Source organism: Protopterus annectens, chromosome 7.part0, assembly GCF_019279795.1.
Source record: "Protopterus annectens isolate FY-2018-M chromosome 7.part0, PAN1.0, whole genome shotgun sequence".
NCBI lineage: Eukaryota > Metazoa > Chordata > Ceratodontiformes > Protopteridae > Protopterus > Protopterus annectens.
Window position 1 is genome coordinate 415067240 of NC_056739.1, and position 21232 is coordinate 415088471.

Below are 21232 nucleotides of genomic sequence, written 5' to 3' on the forward strand. Positions count from 1 at the left end.
TCTGCTCTTCATCCTCTGTCCAGAAATCAATAAAAATAAAATCATTTCTGGAGGTTCTATCTCCATACATTTCCTCTCAAAGAGCAATAAGGGCAGAATCAGAAAAGAAAATATATTTAAGTATATGTATTGTTTGTAATCGTGTAATGAAGTTCAGCGCAATCCAAACCTGTCAACAGAACAGTAAATACTTACTGATTTTTTTTTTTAACTTGGATCCTATCAGTAAGACATCCTGATGTGATTATTATTTTTTATTTTACCAGAAAGGTGTTCTTGTCCTTAATGCACTGTGAAGGCACAGCTGATAAGATTACTTTGCTGTAGTCTTTTCTGTCATGCCACAGTTCCATTCACTTATAATGAAGCTGTGAGAAATACTGTTAAGCTTGAGATTACCAAGTAAAATTGTCTTTGATTTGTTTGTATTAACTTGTATGCATCTGCACCTTTCATAGGTGTTGCATAATCTGTAAAATGTTTTTGCAGAAGTTTAGAGAAACAACTGAGATAACAGCCTTTCTAAAACAAAGTTAAATTTTATGAGTTTAAGGTTATGTCTTCATCCTACCTTTGTTTCATCAGTCAGCTAGAATACCATGGTTCCTGGCCAACATATTTCAGCTTATTAGCGAGGTTGCTATTGGTGGTTATCAGGGTTCTTCACCTTTAAACTACTGTTTGTGAAAAGATCTACTTAACCTCTCCCACCTGCATTCCATGTGCTTTGCTCTGTATGTCTGACATCATAGCACCTGCTGGGAAACCTGCCATGCTGCCTATTGTACAAGTAACAAAAACGTGGAATTTTGTTATGTGCTGGTCAGATTTTCCCAACAAGTATAGATAACATGCCAGGTACTTACTGTGAACTAGCTGTATACTCTGGTAACTATAAACTCAACAAAATTAAGTAAAATGAACTAAAAAACATTAATTTATGCAGACAGGATCTGTTATGCCTACAGAAGTGTGAACTGTTTTACTCCATTGTAGTGTGTAGAACATTGTTTTTTTTTTGTTTTGTAACCTGGAGAAGCCCTCATAGTGTAGTAGGCCTGCCACATTTGAGCTTGAGCTGCTGGTTATTTGGGCTATCGGAAACGTGGGGATTTGGAAGTACTTGGGGAGGTTCAGAGAAGTAAATGATTTTGTTATCAAGGAATCAGGAACAGCTGTGTGAACACTCTGAAGGTGAACCCTAAGTGCCAGAATGCAGTAGTGAAAGAGTGGATGATATGACACATCCAGTTTCTCAGCTGCAGTGGAAGTGCTACACTACAGAGAAAAAAAAAACCTAACAACCCAATCACACAGAAAAAGAAAAACATGTGCAGGGAGACAAGATGCCTGTACCACCAGACAGTTTAGTATGCTCAGATCTGAAACTGCTACCAGAAAAGATGCTTTTCTGATAAAATGGTCTTTCTTAGAGGCAAGGAACTCGTTTACTGTTCTTCAGTTACATAGCAGGAAAAGGAATTCCTCTGCTATTCCCTTCATTTCACTGTATTCATAAAAAAAATCTCAAAAACAATGGATAGAGAACTGCCTTGCTTTCTGTGCGATATGAAGCAGACTATACATGGGGCAAGAGCACATACAGCATTTGAAGAAAAATGTAGGTAATTCAGCTTGAGCAGATGGGAATGAATTACTGTACAAAACTATTTGTAGATTCTGATTAGCATTCTATTTACCTACATAGACAGCAGCTCTTTGTCTTCCTGTTACCTTGTTTAACTGTGTGATTTCAGTGTTCATTTCTGTGTACTGGCATGATGTGGCAGCACTTCTCCTCCTGTCCTATCAGAAGTATCCTTGCTTTTATACTACCTCCTCGGAGACATTAGGTGCATGTATCATTTGTGGCATTAACTGATCAGTGGTTGCACTGTCATCATCAGTTTATTGGTTTTGTCTTTCTTTTAGGGTGTTTTCATGCATATTTCAAACAGAGACGAATTTGGAAGACTAATCTCCACAGACAAATACAGTACCACTCACCTCCATAATGATATGTGGCAAATCTTTGAAAACCCAGTGGTAAGTACCCCTTCACCACACACACACACACACATACTTGATGTTAAGTTGTCAATCTCGCCTTCATTCTTGCTTGATGGGTTCGGAGCCGATCCCTCGTCTCCGACTCGGCACTTGCTTTAGCTCGAGAACTCCTTTTACCAGCTCGAGGCAGCCCCATATCCCATGATGCAAGGCAGGAAGTACCCAGATCTCGTTTGCCGCTTCGCTTGGGAGGTCTTCTCTTTACCAGCTCCTGGTAAGTAATTCACATTTGTGACATTTAAGCCCCTTTTAGTTAAAAACTTTTTGTTTTTGATAGTTTAACTTTAAATTTAACTTTTTCTGACAGAAATCCCTGTCTCTTTTAATTTTTTTTAGTCAGTTAATTTCCCTATCCCATCCCCCCCCCTGTTAGGGTGTGTGTGTTGGTATTTTTTACTAAATACCCTTTTGGTATTAATTTAATTTAATTGGACTGGTGTGTGTGTGTTTTGTTAGGCACCATGTCTAAAGAGAGGGTTTCAGGTTTTAAGAAGTGTGACTCGTGCTGTCAGAAGATGTCTCTGACAGACGGTCACACTTCTTGCCTGTACTGTTTAGGCCCTCTTCACCTGCAGGACTCCTGTGCTATTTGTCACTCCTTCAGCCAGAGAGTCCTGCAGGAGAGAAGGAATAAGTTGATTCTCAGGGGTCTTCTTAAGCCGGAGGGCTCTCCGGCTAAGTCGGCCCCACAAAAATCAACTAAATCTGCCAAGACCCAGGCTTCTGTTTCTAAGCCTGTGGCCTCGGCTCCGACTCGTATAGAGTCGAGATCGGCTCCGGCTGGAGCCGATTCTGGATCCATTAAGCTCTCGGCGCCGATGGCTATCGGTGCCGAATCTGCTTTGACCACTGTGGTGTCGGTTCCGACCGGCTCCGACACCCACGTGGCACGGGCATCGGTGTCGGCTCCGATCGGCTCCGACACCCATGTGGCACAGGCATCGGTGTCGGCTCCGATCGGCTCCGACACCGTTACTCTGGTGGCTGTATCGGCTCCGGCTGGAGCCGATACATCGAGGCGTTCTGCCGGCTCCAAGAAATCGGTGCCGACAGGATCAGTAATATCGGCTCCGATGACCCATTCCAGGAAGAGGTCGAGGTCTCCTTCCTTGGGGCCGATACTTTTGGCTCCGGCCTCCCCTCTTCTATCGGAGCGGAGCCATCGGAGCCGATCTTCAAGGTCATCCAGGTTGTCAGACCATGACCTAGAGAGAGTGGTCAGTAGATTGCTCAAGTCACAGGTACTGGCCCAAATGCTACACAGTCCGTCTCAGCAGACGACTGTTGGTCCACACCCCGTTACAGTTCCTCCTTCAACTCTACCCCAGAGCTTGGAGTTGGAGTCTTCGGGCATGGTTACTGCTACGGCTGGAGGACAGATACCCCCTTCTGTTCCTTCAGCCCCTACTCTTATCTCCTCTTCCTTAGAGGGATTCGGTGGTCGGGCTTCCATGGTCTCCTCCGAGGGGGTGAGTGGCATCGGACCCTTGTCCGAACCCGCTCTTCCTCTTGGAGCCTCGGCCTTGGTGAGCTCGGCTCCGACATCTGCCTCGGAGACTTCCCTTTCGGTGGCCCCTGGAGTTCCTAGCTCTTCGGAGCGGGGTCTCTCGGACCTGCCTGGGAGGGGAGCATTCGAGGTGATGAAGAGTGTACTGGCCACTGGTATCAGTCAGCAGTCTCTTCCCGTAGCTCCTCCCTCTATTGTACCTGTTGACATCTCTGCCACTTCTCTTGCTACAGGACCCAGAGATCCTCCGCCTCAGGTTTCCCCATTGGGAATTTCCCCCTCTTCCGAGGATTCTCCTGATGTTTCGGGAGATCCTCCTAGGAAGAGGACTTGTAAGAGGAAGCATGTAGACTCCCCTGAGTCTGTCACTTCAGATACTGACTTTGATGAGTCAGAGGGATCCCCTAGATCCCCCTCTGAGGATGTCTCCTTCTCAGACATCCTAGAACTTCTAAAACAGAGGGCAAACTGGCCCACCAACAATCCCTCTGAGGATGAGTCAGTATACCTAGAGGCGTTTGGATCTCGGCCCTCCACCTCCTGGGTGTCTCCGCCTTTCGACCCCTTATGCAGGTTATAGCACGAAAGGCGTGGACAGCTCCTGACTCTGTAGAGCCAGTCCCTAGGAGGCCTTCAAAATTTATAACTGCCCCTAGTGACAAACAATTCCTTACAAAGGGTGTCCCGCTGATGCCATGGTGGTGGCTGCGGCCACCAAAAAGGAACTTGCAGATCCTTCCGTGCCCGTCCATCCTCCTAATAAGGACTCTAGGACCATGGATAGGTACGGCAAGCGGATGTTTTCCTCAGCGACCTTTGCTATGCGTTCGCTGAATTATCTTTGTCACTTCACCAGACTCCAGAGAGATATCCTGAAGGAGCTGGGAGAAGTAGTTCAGGATCCTACAGCTGCAGGGGCCCAAGAAAAGATTGCTTCGCAGCTAGGAACCCTCAATTCCATTGCTAACTCCTCCATGCGGCTAATATCTTATGCTGCTGATGGAGCGAGTAGAGCCGCAGGCACAGGTGTGGCTCTTAGACGCCAAGCCTGGATGCGGCTTTGTGATTTTGCGGATCCCTTTAAGGCGTCCTTCACAAATTCTCCCTTTGATGGGTCAGCTTTGTTTGGCCCTCAGGTGAAGGAAACCTTGACCAGGTGTGAGCAGGACGGCAAGACTCTTTCTGCTGTTGGAGTCCGTTTTTCCACCCCTTCTAGGCCTTATCCCAAAGGACAGAAGGGTGGGAAGATGTGGTTCCGTAAATCTCAAGGAGTCACGCCGGATTCACGTGGTCAGTTTACCCCTAGAGGCAGAGGGGGTAACAACAACAGACGCCGCTCTAGAGGCAGAGGGGGTCCCAAGAATCAGGGCAACAGGGAGTCTCTTCCTGAGAAGCCCTTTCAGCATCCCTGAGGTGTTGCCCGGCTGTCCCTCCTTGGAGGCAGTCGGGGGAAGATTATCACTGTACCCAGAAGCCTGGCATTCCCTCACTCAAGACAGATGGGTACAGTCGATCATATCCAAGGGTTACATAATTCCTTTCGAGGAAAGTCCCTTCCCCTCAAGTTCCCTTCCAGATGTACCACCCGGTCTAAGGGACATTGCAGAGTTAGAGATCGCAAAACTACTGCAAAAAAGAGCCATTCAGCCAGTTATAGACCATTCAGAGCCGGAATCTACTCAAGGTTCTTTTGGTCCCCAAAAAGACGGGAGACTGGAGACCAATATTGGATCTCAGCAGACTCAACAAGTCTGTCAGGAAGACAAGATTCCGAATGGTCACTCTTCAGTCAATTCTACCCTTCTTACAGAAGGACAACTGGATGTGCTCAATAGATCTTCAGGATGCGTACTATCACATCAAAATTCACAGACGCTCCAGGAGATTTCTCCGCTCGGCTGGGGTCCAGTCATTTCCAGTGCAGAGCCCTGCCCTTTGGTCTCACTACAGCCCCCAGAGTGTTCACCAAATGCATGGCAGTGGTCACGGCTCACCTGAGACGTCAAGGATTCCAGGTGTTTCCGTATCTCGATGACTGGCTCCTGTCAGCCACCACCAGGCATCAGCTTATACAAGCCAGGGATTACACAATAGACCTTTGTTCTCATTTGGGCATCTCAGTCAACTACGAAAAATCATCCTTATCGCCCTGCCAGTCTATTACCTTCATAGGCGCAAACTTAAACACTGTTCGGATGTCAGCTACCCTTACAGAACAAAGAGTTTCAGACATTCAGACTCATGTCAGGATCATTCTGGCCAGCAAGAAGGTACAGGCCAGAATGGTTCTAAAGGTGTTAGGTCTTATGGCTGCGGCCATCACTCTTCTTCCCTGGCTCGATTCTACATGCGCCTCCTTCAGTGGATGCTGTTCACACAGTGGTCATACCAGCAACTCCCAATGCGTCACCAGATTCTGGTGACACAAACATGCAAAGAACATCTTGCTTGGTGGATCACATCGTCTCAGGTTCACCAAGGCAGGTACTTTGTACCTCCGTCCCCGATAGCCACTGTCACCACGGATGCCTCCCTGATCGGGTGGGGGGGTCATTATCAGGGCAGGATGGTTCATGGGACGTGGCAACCGTTCGAGTACCATCTGCACATAAATGTCCTGGAGATGAGAGCAGTGCTTTTAACGTTGCAAGCCCTCAACGACTTTCTTCCCGTAGGGACAATTGCAATCCACACAGACAACATGTCTGTAGTTTGGTATATCAACAAACAGGGCGGAACCAAGTCCTACCCCTTGTGTCGAGAAGCGCTCAGACTATGGCAATGGGCGATCTCCTCTCATCGGTTTCTGGTAGCAACGCATATCCCTGGGAAAACCAACATTATAGCGGACAGATTGAGCAGAGCTATTCTCATGCCTCACGAGTGGTCTCTCAAGCAATCCATAGCGGAAGAGATTTTTCTGGAATGGGGTCGTCCATGTTGCGATCTTTTGCTACTCCCCAAAACAGCAAATGTCCAGACTTCTTCAGCCTCTTCCTCTATCAGGCCATCCCCCAGAGACGCTCTGACCCAGGATTGGCCCCAGGGACTTCTTTATGCCTTCCTCCTTTTCCTCTGATCCCTCAGGTGATCCAGAAAGCTACCGCTTTGAGAGCCAAATTGATTCTCATTGCCCCTTACTGGCCTCGACAAGTTTGGTTCCCGTTCCTCCATCATCACCTTTTGGTGCAGCCGTGGCATCTGGACCCAGTGCCAGATCTACTGATTCACCAATCCGGTCAGCTGCACCGGTCAATCCCTTCTCTCAACCTCACAGCATGGTTGCTCCACTTCCTTCCTTAGCCAGGCTTCCTTTGATCTCTAACCCAGTTAGAGACATCATAGTAGCTTCACTAAAATCCTCTACCAGGAGGATTTACACAAGCAAATGGAACGTTTCTCTTATTGGGCTAAGGCCCAAAATATTGATCCCTTTACTGCCCCTGTTCAGGCAGTTCTGGACTTCTTAGCAGAGATTTTCCATGCAGGCTCCTCTTCTTCCACAGTCAGAGTTCAATTGGCTGCTATTTCTAATTTTCATGTCGGGATAGCAGATCATAATATTATGTCCCATAGGCTCTGCAGGGCCTTTTTGAAAGGAATTTTCCTACTAAAGCCTCCAATCAGGAATCCTCCTCCTCAGTGGGATTTAAATTTAGTGCTGACATCCTTGATTCTTTCCCCCTTCGAGCCAGCTGTTTCTTGTTCCCTGAAATATCTTTCTTGGAAAACTTTATTCCTAGTGGCTATTACATCTGCCAGGAGGGTGTCTGAACTTCATGCTCTTTCGGTTCGACCACCCTATTTGGTTTTTCACAAAGACAGAGTATCTTTGAGAACTAATCCATCCTTTTTACCTAAGGTCGCTTCGAAAAACAATCTGAATCAATCTATTGATCTCCCTGTATTCTTTCCTAACTATTCAGATAGAGCTGAACAAAAGCTACATTATCTTGACGTCCACCGTCAGCTTAGATATTATTTGGACAGAACAAAAAAATTTAGGAAATCTGATCAACTTTTTGTTTCCTATGCGGATAATAAAAAAGGCCTTCCTGTTTCTAAAGTGACTTTGTCCAGATGGCTTTCTTCGGTCATCACTGAAATTTATACGATCAGGGGAAAACAGCTGTGCTCAAAACCTAAAGCACATTCAACTAGGAGTTTAGCTACTTCTACAGCTTTTCAAGCTAGACTGCCTTTAGACACTATTTGTGCAGCGCCCACTTGGGCCACTCCTCACACTTTTGTTTCCCATTACAAATTGGACTTGGCCTCCAGGGACAGAGCCAGTTTTGGCTCTACAGTCCTCAAGAGTTTGTTCCATTGAGCCACCCAGGATAGAGGTGCTAGGGACGCGGTCCCATCAAGCAAGAATGAAGGCGAGATTGACAACTTAACATTAAGAAGTTATGTACCTACCATAACGCTTCCATGTTAGTTGTCTTCTCGCCTTCTTTCTTGCGACCCTCCCTCCTTCCCCCTGGCCTGGACAGACCTTGTATAAGAAACTATAATACTAAAGACCATTCAGACCTGGTCCTTTTTCCATTTGTAAGTTTCTTCTTCCTTTGGGAAGTATTGTTTATGCTTGGTGTTATTGCCCTTTTGTCAACAAACGAGATCTGGGTACTTCCTGCCTTGCATCATGGGATATGGGGCTGCCTCGAGCTGGTAAAAGGAGTTCTCGAGCTAAAGCAAGTGCCGAGTCGGAGCCGAGGGATCGGCTCCGAACCCATCAAGCAAGAAAGAAGGCGAGAGAAGACAACTAACATGGAACGTTATGGTAGGTACATAACTTCTTATTTCTTTTGGTCTTATTTTCCGGAGGCCCTGAAAATTATTGCAATACCACAGTCTATGATATTCATTTTATGCAGTGTTATGACTGACTCAGAGGTCATTTTCTCATGGTTTAAAAGCTAGGGAATTAGTGAAATTTCTCACTTCCTTTTTGCTGGCAGTTGGTTAGAGAAGCAGGTAATAAAACATTTAAGATTTCTTTATGTAGTACAGTTTGACTATAAACCCAGCCTTAAGCAAGGTCTTACATAATAAATATGATGTGTTCAGATGTGTAGTTTACTAGTGTAAGAAGTTAAGCCGCTGATGGTTAAGTGATGGAGCAAGAATTGAAGTCACGCCTCATCACACGTGACAACAAAAGGACTATTTTCATGCAGAATATTTATCTATGAACCTGTAAATGTCACACAGTCAATATTCACTGAGTGTAGCATTGAAGTACTTGTTAGACTCAACAGATGTATTGTATGGTTTTGTATGGGAGGGTACATGCACACTACCGTTTTATACTATTCCTAATCTCTTCACTGTTGCACTTGGCTGAGGTAATGGTGTTATGTTTTTTTTAACAAGTTACTCCTCTAAGTGCAGCTTTGGAAGACATCTGTTAGTAGTTATGCAGAAATTGCTAAAGGAAACCAAGAGTTGAATTATTATATGGTTTTGGGATTTAAACATTTTGGATTTGCACTTCAGGAATCCAGAACCATATCTTGAAGTACATCTCGGAGGGTATTTAAAGCTAAAAACCTGAATCTGAGTTTTAGTAATTTTGGTGTTTGAAATGAAATCATATTAAGACTGAGCTTGCAACTGCACCCTAATGTGGGGGAGAGTTGGTTGGAACCCTGTTTTTTATAGGAAGGATGGAGCGGTAGCTGGTTTGCCTTCTGGCTTAGTCAAAATAGATTCTTCATTCAGATCCTGTCCATGTTTGTAGGTTTTTTTTCCCTGCATTCTTCTTGATCAAATACTGGTTGTGATAAACACTTCTTGTCCATTCTAGCAATATTACCCAGATTAGTTCCTCAAGAAAAGATACTGTTACCAACATTGGTGTATGTTACGCATATACCTTAAAGACATACATATTATTCATTCATATCAGTGCACATTTGTAAAAAAAAATAAATAAATAAAAAGTAAAAGCAAGATGTAAGAGAGCTTTTGGCTGTGCTTTTATTGCAGCCAAACAAAATACCAAAGTAGTAAATTGGCAAAGAAAATGGCCCATGTGCAGAGGCTGCTTTTGTTAAGAAAATAAAGGGGGGGTATAGGTACTAGAAATTGTGGAGGTGCAGTTTCAGTGAGAAAACCTAAAGTAGATGGTGCTTATATGCTTAATGGAAAGGAGCATATTTGTGGCTTTGTGGCAAAATTATCAATATATTATAGATGCCAGGGGTCAGAGCAAATTTTATTATAGCAATTTAAGAGGTGATTTGTGTGATGTGATCTCAAGAATTTAAAACAGTACCAAAATAATCAACCATTAAAATGTTGACTATTTCAGATTATTACAATGCATATAAACCTGTGCTGGTAATTCGAGTTCATTTCTAGAAATGAATTATTTTAAATGTTTTACAAGAAATTAAACTGGAAAAAAGTGGCAAAAGGAAATGAAAGTCGTTATTTGGTGTTTCAAATGAAGTGTTATGTTACACTGCGTAACTGTGATATCAGGAAAAAAAAGTTGTATTTGTGGTCTTCTCCAACTGTGTAGCAGTATCCATAAGTTATCTCCTCTTTCGCCCCTTCTGAAAATGTTACAGCAGGTAGTAACTTTTGTACTGTGAAGGAATTTCATGTCAGTTTCTTTTCTAGTTTCAGAACAAAATCAGGTTTTATTTTGATCAAGCACTGAAAACAGTGACACTAAAAGATGATCACTTTCATCGTGCTCAAGCCTTTATCAGTTCCATGAACTGCCCACTATTTAAACACTTTTGAAGTAAAATATTTAAGTATGGGCAAGGATAGTACTAAATATGGAAAGTAGTAAATACTGTTCATTCTGTTTGAGAAGCTGTTTATGTGGCAAAATCCAAGGGTTTGCAGTCAAGAGTGGTCCAGTGAAGTATAAGCTCTCGCAAGAAACAAATAAAAGCAAGCCAGCTGCTAAAGGCAGACCAACAACAAAAATAACTAAAAAAAAACAAAAACGTAGGTCAGATACCACTGTCACCATATCTATGAGAAACGAGATATAATAAAAAGATGATTTTGTTTATTAAGTGGTTAGTGCATTCATGGGGTTACCGCTTCCAGACCAAAATAAAATCAGAAACATCTTAAACACATATAACAAAAATTAACCAAAGCATAAAATAATAAAAACAACCAATAGAATGAGAACCTGCTAAACAAAACAAAACTACCTCTTCACCTTTAAGGAGAACTTAAAAACAAGAACAAGAACAGCATGTCCACAAATTATTGCATTTTTGATGAAACTTTGCATATACTAAGTGCAGATTTTTTAAGCAGGGATTACTCCCTTTAGCAGGTTGCTGCGTCGCACCACGAAGCTATTAGTCTTAGAAGTGATAGAGGAACACCCTATTTTTCTGCTGGTTTTCATAATGTTTGCCTAGACATTTGAATAGATCTCCAAGGATTTTGTTTACTTATTCTAGCAACATACAACAGTTTTACAAGGTAGTTAGGAAGAACTGGGCTGTTTTGCCGGCCAATGATAAGGTTAGTGCTCTTGTTGGTAAACATCCATTTTTCACTTTCAGGAGTAACCTAACTTTTAAAAGGCTGCTTTGTTAAAGACCTTACCAGGCTACATCTATGACATCTAGCTGGAAGAGTACTTTTTCATGCAGTGGTTATAGGCTGTGCCCTTATATTGCTTCTGATGTTACGTTTGTTCATCCGGTATCTGGACAGTTTTTTCCGTCTAGGTTTTTAGCTACTTGCAGGAGCAGTGATTTGGTTTACTTGGCCACATGCTGTTCCTGTTCTTGTTTTTATTTGGGCAAGATCACATGCCAATTCAGGGAACACATCCTTGAACATGTTGGTAATATACGAAACTGTGTTTCCACTAATGCCTTGGCATGTTATGCTTCCTCCATCCGTGGACACAACAGATTTAGCTTCAGGGTTCAGCAGTTGATTTCACCCAATATAAGGGGAGGTGACTTTAAAAATTACAATGAGAGGATGGAACTGAAATGGATTGTTTCCCCTCCAGGCACATAGATCACGTGGATTGAACTGTAGCCTATCCCTTAAGTCCGCATTAAAAGTGAGGTGGTAGTTTTGTTTAGCAGGTTCTCATTGTATTGGTTGTTTTTATTGTTTTACGCATTGATTGGATATTTTTTGTTATATATGTTTAAGCTGTTTTTGATTTTATTTTGATCTGAAGAAGCATTAATCCCGCAAAAGCGTTAAACATTTAATTAACAAAATCATCTTTTTATTACATCTCATTTCTCATTGATGTGGTGACCATGGTGGCTGACTGAACTGAGCATATTGTGCTGCAAATGAATTGACAACAGTGGCTCAGTAGTAAGTGGGTTCATGAGTGGGAGCGGGTATTTTGAAGGTGATCAGCTGGACCATTTGGTGGGCTTAGCTTAACAGGGGGCAATGGTCCAACAGTGAGTGAGTCCCTGGATGACAGCAGCCAGTTGGAAGACGAGTAGGAGGAACAGTGACAGATAGCCTAAGCATTCCCTGGTCTCTTCTAATTGGTGACTCATTCTCCAAGAAAGGATGATGGTGTAAAAAGTGTGATACCAACACTTAAGATTGGCCAAATTTCTGGTTCATAGCTATTAAAATACAAGTAAAATCAGGGAAGCAAAAAAAAGAAAGAAAAAAATATGAAGAGATAAAAGTAGTGATAAAAGTAGTGTTAAAGTAAAATGCGCCATTCCAAATTTAGTCTCATGCAGTGAATTCAATCTTTACATGTTAAAATATAAAAAAAAACACTTGCATTTTAGGTCTTAATCAGATTGATTGCTGGAAGGGTAAAGTGTTGTAACACATAATTCTAGAAAGTGTTGTAACTGCTGGGTAGCTTTATCTAGTGAAATAAAATTTCTGCCACTTCAGGTGTCTGTGCAGTTATGCAGCTGAGGAGCGAGTTAGTATATATAAGTAAGAGGGTGTGAAGGATCACCACCCTGATGTTTTTTTTAAAGACAGCTTGTATTTCTATGGAACAGTTCCTTGTCTTCATGAATACATACTACAGCAGCTGTTTTCTTAGTAAGGACTTTGTTTTACATGCACAGTACTCATCTCAGCATGACCATATTGCCTGAGTCTAGCCGTCTGTGTTGCACTCTGCTGTCAGTTAAGGCTTTGCAACTACACATTCCTGTGAGGATGAAATTCAGCAGGTAGTTTGAAGCATTAAACAGCCAGAAAATGTCCTTAAATTCTAGTAAATAATTTACAACATTCACTAATGCATAACATCATTAGTAGTGTACTTTTCATGCTGCTAAAAGGTGTTAAGATATACCCGTAGGTTCTCCTCCGTTTAGTGGTGGCTCTGTCCTTTGCATAGCCATCACCTTTGCCACTGCCACCGTTCCTTTGGCTGCAGAACTGATGGTCTACAATAAATGTTGCACTGTTGTTATCAGAGTGTGCACAAGGACCAGCTCACAAGGGCACTCTACAAATCGAAAAAAAAGTCACAACACTGGACTGTTTTTCTGGTAGTAGGGAAACATACTCAGTCTGCCGACTCCTTTATGTTGGCAGTGATAAGTACAGTCTTCGAAATAGGGCATGAAAAATGTGCACTACAGTTCTCAAATGTAAAATTTTAAATGCAATAGAAACACCAGTCTTAGAAAACAGTGTTGTTAATTGTACAAAATAACTTAGAAACACAGGCTGTTTTCAAATTAACCCTTGAAACAGTTCCATATTGCTGGGTTACAGTATCTTTCAGCATGTCTCTCTCTGCTTCTATCTCTGAATAGAAAATATACAACTACAGCAAATTCTTCTCTGTCCTTAAAGAAGCACATGTGGCTAAGGTAAAGAAACATTCCAACTTAAAACAAAAGTATTAATTTCACAAAATCCAAAAGTTCTGTCTGTACTGTTTGCATCAGCATTTGCAGACTTTTGTATTATTTGTACTTAACCATTTGATGAAATTCATCACTGTATGCTGTTATATATAAACGTACAAACACACACACATTATGCATATGTACACACACACTGACATATATATGTGTGTGTGTGTATATATATATATCTATACACACACACACACACACACACACACACACACACACACACACACACGCACGTAGTTTTGCAATGTCAGTGGCACAACAGGTAGCGCGCACACCTTTGGTGCAGAAGGATATCAGTTCTGTACCCATACTTGGTAGATGGATTGCTGACACTGCAGTGTAGCCTAAGGGGGATGCTGCATTACTGTGTGTGTCATGCTGTTGATGAGATGTGACATAGAGGTCCCATTTGCTTGAGTTGGTGGTAGTGCAGGTGGATGTAAAAGATCCAGTAGTACCTATCAAAAAATGTAGGTAAAGTTCCCCATGCACTGACCAAACTTCCCCCGGTAGTATAAATGTACTACCTCAGGTCTCCCCTGAAAAGAGTCCACTAGCCTAGTGGTCTAATCCTGTCAGCAAAGGGTTAATAAAATAAATATCTAGAGAGAGTGCGCATGTGTGTACATACATATATATATATATATATATATATATATATATATATATATATAAAACGCATGCGTGCACGCACAGACACACACACATGTATATACGGATCTACTTCAGTAGAGCGAGCTTTTACAAATTCAAACCACAAATGTCCGAGACCATATGTTCGAACTTGGAAAAGTTCAAACACTGAATAAAAAAGTAAGAAAACAACAAAAAACAAAACTAAACGTCTGTAGCAGGGGGGCTTTGCCCCCCCCCCCACACCCCACCTTACTTAAATATACCAACTCCGAGATTGCATTACATTGCGGAAAAGGGAAATCTTCCAGTTCCGCACTGTACAGAGATCTCTATTCAGTCCAGTCGAACTTTAACAAGTTTGAACATATTGTCTCAGCCATATGAGGTTCGAACTTGTAAAAGGTCGATCTACCGAAGGGTCCCGTATATACATATGCATACATACATCCACACTTGCTCTGTGCTTGGATTATGGCTGGAAAGGCTTTTTAGGCCATCTCACCTACTTGGTTATCAAAGACAAAGGTAAATCAAATAAGGACTTTATCATACATTTTCAGTAGTGTAATGAGAGTTAAGTTAGTGTTTGTTAGCTATGTTTTACTTAGTATTTTTGCATATTGTAAAGAGGGTTGTATTAGGATTTGTTAGTTATGTTTGCTGATAGTTTATGCTTATTTAATTCAGATCTGATGCTATCCATGTTATTATTCATCACAGATGGGTCTTGGATCCGAGCCGGCAGTTGATGGACAGGTCCAGAGCCAAAGCTCCTCCCCTTCCCACAATCCCCTGCTGACCTGTAACCCCCAGATCTCATTTGCCGCAGAAATATTAAGGATGTGATTCTAGTAGCTTAGGCCTTCTTCTGCAGATAAGTGTTTTTTTCTTTGGGGTTTTTCTTATCCTTTTGGTTAGTATAGTCTTTCTTTAGTCAGGTTCCCACCCTTTTTCCCATGCCCCCCCATAGGTAGCTATTTAAGAAAAAAGTAGTTGTTGTTAAGTATCTCTTTATCTAGTTACTTCTGCAGTTAAGTTTTAAGCCTTTTCCTTCTTAGTGGTGTGTGTGTGTGTGTGTGTGTGTGTGTGTGTGTGTGTGTGTGTGTGTGTGTGTGTGTGTGTGTGTGTCTGGCTTTAAAAGATGATCCTTGTGCAGTTGGAAGATGTCTCATTCCAACTCGCACATGGAGTGTGTTTATTGTTTAGGAGTCCCCCATCTCGAGATCGAGTGCGACATCTGCACTTGATTCAATCCAAGGGCTCTCATGGAGCAAAGAAACAAGTTGCATTTGAAGGGGTTAGCTAAGGGTGGTCCCCTGGTCTCCGGCTGTCCTTACTCAGCTTCCCAGGATCCTAAGAAACAGGTCTTTATCTCCTCCTAAGGGATCTACTTCTAAAAAGTCGAGTCTCTCCGATCACAGATCCCTGGATCCAAGTCCAGCCTCTGCGGCTTTGGATCTGGGCTCTTCCCCTCCAAGGGCCTAGGATCAACACCTCGGATCTGAAGCATCAACATCTTGGAGGCCTTCGAATCCAAGTCGGCGCAAGCCTTCCCCGGATCTGACCTGTTCATTGGATCCCTCCAGCACACCAGCTAAAGAGTCGGATCCTCTCAGGGCTTCGGATCCGATAGTCATTGGTAGCTCCCCTTCCAGATATAAGTCATCGGATCTGATGTGCCAGAGTAGGTCCCCTTTCATGGATCGTAGGACATTTTCTAGATCTCCAGCTAAATCAGGGCATTCCTCCATATCGTCCAGGTCTTCCAGATGTTTACTACCCACAGATATGGACAGGATGATGAGAATTTTTCTCAAGGCCCAGATCTAGCTGACCTTGTTATGTTCCCCAGCTCAGTTGTTAGGGGTCCTTCTCCACCCACGGGATTTCCCTCTCCTCTTCTGACCCATCGAGGTTTGGAACACTAGGGTTAGAGCATTCCCTGTGAGTGGCTGACGGTGTCCAGTGTCCCTCCCTTTCCGACACCATCAGGGTCCCTGGCAGGTTCTGTTCCGTTGCCTTCGTAACAGTCTGCACCTCTGTCCCATGATGTCGGTGCTGGTTTCCTGTGGTGGAGTCAGGCCCAGAGTTTTCAGACAGCTCCCCTCCTTTGGGGGGCGTCAGCGCTGGACAGTTCAGGGCCAATATTGTCTGGATACTTCGGTGCTGCGACTGAGTCCATCCTCCCTTCCCGGGTGGCTGCGGCTGTGGGAGAGGATAGGGGGACCTCTTCCAGTCCATTGGCCTTCTGGGTGGGAGAGAAGATCTTCTCCAGATTGTCAGTCACCTCTCCTTCAGCTCTAGGTCCTCCCCAGCCCTCGCAACCTTGGGCAGCAAGGCCTCATCATCCTTCAAGGATCAGCCATCTCATGAGGAACCCCCTCAGAAGAGGATGTGTAAGAGGAGGCACTTGGACTCCCCTAGATATTCCCTCACCGAGGATATGGATTTTGAGAAGGGAGAAAGGTCCCCCAGGCTTCCGCCTGAGGAAGTGTCCTTTGGGGACATCCTCGAAATTCTCAAGCAAAGAGGTGGTTGGTCATCCCCCAACCCATCTTTAAAGGAATTCATGTTCCTGAAGGACTTTGGGACAGGCCCATATTCTATCCGGGTGTCTCCACCTGCTGATGAGCTTGTAGAACTCATCGCTGGTAGGGCTTAGAAGGAGCCGGACACAGTGGAACCGGTGCCCAAAAAGGCAGACAAATTCTTCAGTCCACCTAAAGATAAGGCTTTTTGGAGTAAGGGCGTCCCTGTTGATGCCATTGCGGTGGCTGCTGCTACCAAAATGGAGCTAGTGGAGCAAAGCTGCTCAGTCTGTCCCCTGAATAGAGATTCTCGGGCGATTAACCATTTCGAAAAGTGCATGTTTGCCTCCGCTACATTTGGGCAGAGGGCAACCAAGTACATGGCACATTTCACCTGGCTTCAGAGGGATTTGGTATTGGAACTCTCCACTTCCCTTACAGAGTTGCTGCTTCAAGAGAGTCTTAAGCAGGTCTCTCCTAGGTTGTCCACTCTGACTTCCCTGGTTAATGCCTCAATGAGGTTCATCTCCAATTCGGCGGAGGCCACCTGTTGAGTGGCTGGCACAGGAATTGCCATGAGACGGCACACCTGGCTTCGCCTTTGCGGGTTTGTGGAACCTTTAAAGATGTCTTTTACTAGTGCACCCTTTGATGGTTCGACCTTGTTCCGACCTTTTGTCAAGGAAACATTGACCTACAATGAGCAAGAGGGTAAGACTGCATTGAGAATTAAGTTTTCTACACCCTAGCAGTCCTTTTCTAAGACTCAGAGAGGGAATAAGAAACTTTGATTCCACAAGACTCAGTCCTTCTTCCAGGATGCTCCCCAAGAATCCTCTTCCGCAAGCCGGGGTGGAGTATTCAATGGTAGATGCTGCCTCAGAGGCAGAGGGGGTCCGCAGAATCAGGTCTTCCGGGAACCTTTGTTGGAGAAGCCCCTTCAGCATTGCTGAGGAAGTGCCCAACTGTTCTGCCCTGGAGGCAGTCGGGGGACAATTCTTCTTGCACTCACTAGCCTTTACAAATATCTCCTCAGATTAGTGGGTGTTAAAGATTATTTCCAGGGGTTATGTCATTCCCTTTTTTTCAGTCCCCACTGGTATTAAAATCTCTCCCAGATGTTCCATCCCGCCAAAGGAGAGTTGGCCCATCTCGAGGTTCAAGACCGTCAAGGCCTTCTTCCAAAAAGAGCCATCAAAGAGGTCCCAACAGGACAACGAGGGTCCGAAACTTACTCTCGCTTCTTTTTTGTGCCAAAAAAGACTGGGGACCTGTGTCCAATTTTGGACCTTAGCGAACTGAATCTGTCAGTCTAGAAGTCCAAGTTCCAGATGGTCACTATTCAGTCCATTCTGCCTCTCTTGTGCAAGGACGATTGGATGTGCTCAGTGGAGCTCAAGAATGCATATTATGTCAAGATCGACAGACACTCCAGGAGACACCTGCGCTTTTGGTTAGGGGCCTATCACTACAGTTCAGAGCCCTGTCCTTTGGACTCACCACAGCCCCCTGGGTGTTTAACAAATGTATGGTAGTGGTGGCAGCTCATTTCAGACTGTAAGGCTTCCAGGTCTTTCCGTACCTGGATGATTGGCTCCTCACTGCTCCCATGAGGCATTAGCTGTCAATGGCCACCAGTTATACCCTCAGCCTTCTTCAGGATCTTGGCATCATGGTCAGTATGCCCAAATCCAATCTTTTTCTGTGCCAGAACCTAGAGTTACCGGGGTTCAACCGGACACAGTGTCAGAGACTGTGCCAATACCCCTATGCAGAGTTCAACTTAATCGGGCTCAGGTATGTCGCTTGCTGGTTCTGGAGTGTCGAGCAGCCCACCTAATTCTACAAGCGCTAGGATTAATGGCGACTGCCATCCAGTTATTGCCCTTCACCAGGTATCACATGCAGGTTCTGCAGTGAACCTTAGTGGTTCAGTGGTCCACTCAGGTTCATCTTGTGTCCATGCACGTCAGGATGACTCATGTAAGCAGAAGCCACCTTGCTTGGTGGTTTCAGTTTCAGGACCTGACTTTCGGCAGACCCTTCTTTCTTCCCCCGCCCAAGCCCATGGTGACTACGGCCGCCTCCCTGTTGGGGTGAGGGGTACATTTTCAGAGAAGGATGGTTTAAGGCACATGGTCCCCCACAGTGACCAAATTACACATAAACATCCTAGAGATGAGTGCAGTCCTTCTAACACTCCAAGCCTTTCAGGAGTGTCTCCCCTTGGGACTATAGCAGTTCAAATGTGTTAAAACAGATCCAGCAACCATGGCTAAAAGCATATAACTTTAATAATTTAATAACACGTAATAAAACATAATATAAAATAAAATGAACAGAGATAAATGCTTTCACAACAAGTGCTTCATCAGATCTACATCCTGTTTTAAAACCAATCTATTTAAAGCAGAATTCACAAATCAAAAAAACAGAATCAGTTAACATTATTAAAATCAGTGATAGAACCTCCGTGTCTTTAGGGCTGGTTTTAAAGACATAACCTCATTCAAGCCTGGAAATGTATCTGCCTGTAATGTTGCAATCCATTTTGATTCAGCCAACTCAGTCATATTCCTTAGATCACCTCCCCTAACATTTGGTTCAATCACCTGAAGGGCCATAAAAGCAAAGGAATGTCCTGTATTTCCTTCAATGTATTTAAACAGGGCGTTAGAGTGATTCTTTAGTCTAATATCATTCTTTAGTCTAATATCACCCATGTATTGTAAAATACATTCTTTTAATAACCTATTTGTCTTTCTCACATAGAAAGATACACATAATTTACAAGTTGCTAGATGGACTACGAGATGTAGATCTGATGAAGCACTTGTTGTGAAAGCACTTGTCTCTGTTCATTTTATTTTGTATTATGTTTTATTATATGTTATTAATTTGTTAATTTTTAGCCATGGTTGCCGGGTCTGTTTTTACGCATTTGCTGTTTTGGTACAGTGGCTGGCTTTTAGCTGCAGTTGCCGTTTTTATTTCATGACTATAGCAATTCAAATGGTCAACATGGCAATGGTCTGGTACATCAACAAGTAAGGGGGAGCAAGGTCTTATCCCGTGTGCTCAGAGCCCATGAGAGTGTGGGAATGGGCGCTGTGTTTTAGACACTTTCTTCTTGCATCTCACATTCCTCGCAGTTCCAACATGCTGGCTGACAAACTCAGCAGGTCTTTCTTGAGTCCTCACAAGTGGTCCCTGAGTCTGTAAGTGGTACGTCAGATATTCAACCATTGGGGTCAAACATGCTGCAATCTCTTTGCCACCCCAGTCACCCACAAATGCAGCAACTACTTTGCCCTGATCCTCCCAACGGGTGAGTCTTATCAGGGATGCTCTGGTTCATGACTGTCCATCAGGACTCCTCTGTGCTCACCTCCCAACTCCATTAATTCCCAAGGTCTTACAGAAAGCCCATCACCTGAAGACCCCTCTCATCCTCATTGCCCCCTTTTGGCCTTGTCAGGCATGGTTCTCCACGTTCTTCAGTCTCCTCTGAAATATCCTCCCTGGATATTGGATCCTGTCCCTGATCTCATTTCCCATCCCTGGGATCTTCCTCTTTCCAACCTAGAGACACTTCATCCAACCACTTGGTTCATCCAGTTCCAGTAATCCTTCCCCAGTCCGAGATCCCCTGTCCAGTTAAAAATGTCATCTTAGCTTCTCAGAAGCCTGCTACTAAAAGTGTATTCCAGTAAATGGAAAAGATTTTCTCTCTGGGCCAGACAATGGAATTTAGATCCCTTTTAAAGCTCCAATTCCAGACATTTTGTTGTTGTTGGCTTCTCTCTTCCAGGAAGGTGCTAGTTTCTCCACAATTAAACTGCAGTTAATGGCCATCCCTAATTTCTGTTTGAATGAGGGTCCGACCTTTTCTTCTGAACTATGCAGTGCCTTTATCAAAGGAGTCTTTCTTCGTAGACCTCCTATCAAGGATCCCTCCCCACCATGGGATTTAACTCTGGTGATGCAGTCTTTGACACAAAAGCCCTTCAAACTGGTTGCATGTTGTGATCTTAAGTTCCTGTCTTGGAAGACTGCCTTCTTGGTGACTATTACTTCTGCCAGGAGAGTTTCTGAGTTGCAGGCTGTCAGCATTAAGCCCCCTTTTATGGTCTTCCACAAGGATAGGGTATCCCTTAGGACAAATCTTTTGTTCGTTCTGAAGGTGGCTTTGGAAGGTAACCTCAACCAGTCTATTCAACTACCAGTTTTCTTCCCTAATTATTTCAATAAGGGGGAGTGCACTTTGCATTGTTTAGACATCCATAGGCAGCTATGCTTTTATCTTAAGAGAAGTGAGGAATTTCGTAAGTCAGACCAGATTTTTGTGGACTTTTCTCAAGCCAGAAAGGACCTGGCTGTTACTAAGGTAACTATTTCCAGATGGATTGCTAGCTGTATTTCCTACATGTATGACAGCAGGCACATAGAGCTGTCCAGACCAGTTAAAGCCGACTGTACAAGGTCTGTGGCTATGTCTTCCGCCTTCTTGGCTAAGCTTTATTTGGATGAGGTTTGTGCTGCTGCTTCTTGGTCTAATCCCCACACCTTTGTTTTACACTACAAGTTGGACTTGGTGTCTCGAAACAGGGCTTCCT

General features: G+C 43.8%; 1 protein-coding gene across 2 annotated transcripts in view; it reads left to right on the plus strand.

The window, feature by feature from the left end:
• PLOD3 (procollagen-lysine,2-oxoglutarate 5-dioxygenase 3) overlaps nucleotides 1–21232 on the plus strand; it is a gene marked incomplete at its 3' end in the record, with an annotated part of 993531 nt that overhangs the window by 784750 nt on the left and 187549 nt on the right. For both annotated transcript variants that reach the window (XM_044076999.1, XM_044077000.1), the window contains 1 exon segment: nucleotides 1933–2046. In XM_044076999.1, the coding sequence (XP_043932934.1) occupies nucleotides 1933–2046 (114 nt within the window).